General features: G+C 38.7%; 1 protein-coding gene across 2 annotated transcripts in view; it reads left to right on the top strand.

The window, feature by feature from the left end:
• LOC109238831 (serine protease SPPA, chloroplastic) overlaps positions 1 to 3025 on the top strand; it is a 14154-nt gene extending 11129 nt beyond the window's left edge. The window contains exons 10-14 of one of the 2 annotated variants that reach the window (XM_019405312.1): positions 397 to 502; positions 838 to 925; positions 1014 to 1157; positions 2135 to 2514; positions 2739 to 3025. In XM_019405312.1, the coding sequence (XP_019260857.1) occupies positions 397 to 502; positions 838 to 925; positions 1014 to 1157; positions 2135 to 2365 (569 nt within the window). In that variant the 3' untranslated portion in view covers positions 2366 to 2514; positions 2739 to 3025. Of the gene's footprint in view, positions 1 to 396; positions 503 to 837; positions 926 to 1013; positions 1158 to 2134; positions 2515 to 2729 lie in introns of both variants that reach the window. The other variant, XM_019405313.1, reaches the window with a different exon arrangement.
• Positions 3026 to 3432: the final 407 nt, after the last annotated feature.

The raw sequence follows: 3432 nt of genomic DNA, 5'->3' as shown, positions 1-3432 counted from the left end.
GGTGGGCGTGCCTGCAAGTAGTGGAGATTGGGTCGAGTTGATGTGTGTCTTGATGAAACCTCTAAGATTTTGGCTTGTGGGAGAGGCAATTATGCCGGTCCATGTATTTGCTTCCACACGAGTGTCAATCCTTTGTAGTTTCAATTTTTCCGTTCCTTGGTTCCTCTGGGTTTTCCTTTGCTATCCATGCTGTTCTGGAAGCCTTTCGTTCTGCCATTGCATGCCCCCTTATATTTAGTTTCTTTGGTCCTTAGTATTCACAAAATTTACTTGTACATGGTCTTCCATAGTGGAATTGGCTTTATGAGCTAGGAGCCTAGGACTCCCATTTCACATATATCCCCGTGCAAATTTTTTAATCAGATTCAATATGTTAAAATTACATGTTTTTGGCAGGAAAATTCAACTTGGGAAACTTATATGAAAAAATTGGCTTCAATAAGGAGATAATATCAAGGGGAAGATATGCAGAGCTTACTGCGGCTGAACAGCGACCATTCAGGTGAAATTTTTTGTCTTCCTTGAGGTTATACATGTCACTGGGTGGTCCGTTACGCCTTGAACCCCATTTATAAGAACATAACCTTGAGTCGTGAATTTCACGTTACATCCTTCTGTTCTCACTGCTTCATTTTTGGGGTCTCTATAAGCCAGCTGAAGTTTGCTCGTAAAAAGTAGGATAGCTTCTGTACTTACGCAGAACACCAAAATCAGAACCTCCACTTCTGTACTTGGTGGATTTTGAGCTTAGCTGCTGTTTTAATTGCCTACAAGTGGAAATCCAATATTGTCTTGTATTTTGATTTAGTATATTATCAGATAGAACTTCATCTGCAGGCCTGAGGAAGCAGAGCTGTTTGCCAAATCTGCACAGCATGCATATACCCAATTCCGGGACAAGGCTGCCCTTTCAAGATCAATGACGGTATGCTACTGGTGAAGAGTACAGCTTAGAATGGAACAGTCATTACTTTACTTATCAGTTGATTGAAATACGAAGCACTGCATTTTAGGTGGATAAAATGGAGGAGGTTGCCCAAGGGAGAGTCTGGACTGGAAATGATGCTCTTTCACGAGGTCTAGTTGATGCTATCGGTGGTCTCTCTCGTGCTGTCGCAATTGCAAAACAGAAGGCCAATATACCTCAGGAAAAACAGGTGCGTCATAAGCAAATCTTATTTTGCTGTTAAAAACAGCTATTTCAAGTTTGAGCACATAGATTGTAGTGCTGTGCTTTCTGAAGCATGATTCTCAAGTCTTTATTTCAGTTTATGCTTGGATCTTTGTCAACTGTCATTCTAGTTAAATTCTGGAACTCTCTTGGGAACCTCAGGATCTGAATCTCTTGATCTTCTAATAGAGAGCTGGGGAATTTTCCTGCCAAAACCGGGTTCTAGATCATCTCAGTTGCTTCTTTCATCAATAGTTGCCACAACTTTGAGATAAAAAGAAGTCAAATATGTAGCAAAAGGGAATAGCTTGACAAAGGCTCACTACATCCTAGGCACAGTCTGCTCTAACTTGCTTGCAAGATACTTTATGCTGCTGTCAAGCAGCAGATTTAGCTTTGTTTTTGTGCACTCTGAGCCACCTTTCATTGTTGCCAAATTATAATGGGTTGAAGGATAGCATTTTTTGGAAATCTAAACAATAGTTATTGTTTTGATTAGACAGATGTGAACCATGTATGGTACTCATCCCTTTGTCTTTTATTCAGAAAAAAGAAATACATGATGATGTAGGAACTGAGTTTTTGCAAGATTCCTGGATATGGAATTGAAATACTTGTAAGGATCATGATGTGACCACTGCACATTCTTTGTGCTTTTGTTTATAAAATGCCCACTTATTAAAAAAAGGAAAAAAGAAATACATGATGATGTTTGATGCCCAACTAGCTTAGTGTTACTAATACCTAACAAAGCTTGGAAGCTGCTTTCTACTATTAGTAACTGAAAATGTAGTCAGAGGCGAGAAACTTTGATTGGAAAAGCAAAAATGTTTTTTGAAGAGTAGAAACTATCTCGTAAGTTAATTTCCTCCTTTTTTGTTTGTACTTTCATCTCTTTCTTTATCACTTTGATGTAATGGAGATGAATTTCTTAGTCTTCCTAATAAGTTGTTAAAACTGTAGGTTTCTCTTGTTGAGCTGTCAAGGCCATCCGCATCCTTACCGGAAGTTTTAAGCGGCATAGGGAGCTCTTTAGCCGGTGCAGATAGAACTTTAAAAGAGTTGCTAAATGATGTGGCATCATCTGATGGAATCCAAGCCCGTATGGACGGGGTCATGTTTGAGAAACTAGGAGGAGCCGCTTACACCAATCCCTTGTTTATGTTGATAAAAGATTGCCTTAGTTCCTTCTAAAGTCAAAAGGATGTATACTGTTGCATCAGAAATATCTCATTTTATTATTTGCTGGAGCAAAACATTCATACATGGATCTTACTTTTTGTTGGGGATGCGGAATTCGGGAACATTAGTGCTCTGCTTCCTTTCAGAAAGTAAAAGATCAGGTAATTGCCTCTTTTCCTTGTATTTAGTATAGAACTTTCGATTTGCTTTAGTTTTAGGTCTTGGGTTTGTGAGAAAGTGAAACAAATGGATAGGTGGTAAAAAATAGATTGAATTTCCTCAAAAGAAATTGCTTCCTTAAAGTCAATAATGCTAAAATAGGAGTATTTGATTCTTGTAAAAAATAATGTTTGATTTATTTAACTCAAAGTTACAGTGGTTGCAGGTTCAAATATGTGAGCTCTTGCTGCTTTGAATTCAGGTTGAGCAGTTTCTGGGTTTCAACTTTCAAATTCCTTATCACATATAAGGGTATGGAGATACCACTCGAATTGGTATCTTGACATTCTGTTATAACTACTGTAACTTCGAAAAGGTACCACTTTGTAATTCCTGTTGCGTATGATTCATCATGTCCGTACAGACAGATCCATGGCCCATGGGTGTCAATGGCCATGTGTAAAATACAGATGTATTACGATTTAGTAGTGGATTATTCCTCATTATCTCTTTTTCCAACTTTCTTCCTTTTGGGATGCGAATATAGCCGTCAATATGGGCTTGGCTCGTTGGGCCAATCCAGCCCAGCCCGTGATTTAGCAGGGTTGGGCTAGATTTTTTGGAGTTCATTTAAAAACGAGGCCTTTTAGCTCGGTCCGAGTAAGCCCGTGGCTCGTGAGGCTTGACTGGGGCCGAGCTGGGCCGGCCCGTGGGCATAATAAAATATTTATTTAAAATATATAAAAATAAAAAGTATACTGCCTCTAGAGATGTAAAGTCAGAATTGAATCTTTACTAAGAAGAACTAAAATTTGATCTTAAGAAGTTTCAAGAGATGGATGTTGTCATGTATTGGAAGGACCATTCCAGAAAATATCTCGATCTTTCAGTGATGGCGCGTGATATACTTAGTATTTCTA

This window comes from Nicotiana attenuata, unplaced genomic scaffold, assembly GCF_001879085.1.
Source record: "Nicotiana attenuata strain UT unplaced genomic scaffold, NIATTr2, whole genome shotgun sequence".
Classification (NCBI taxonomy): domain Eukaryota; kingdom Viridiplantae; phylum Streptophyta; class Magnoliopsida; order Solanales; family Solanaceae; genus Nicotiana; species Nicotiana attenuata.
Note: the sequence above shows the minus strand (reverse complement) of the source record. Positions and strands in the feature narration are given on the sequence as shown.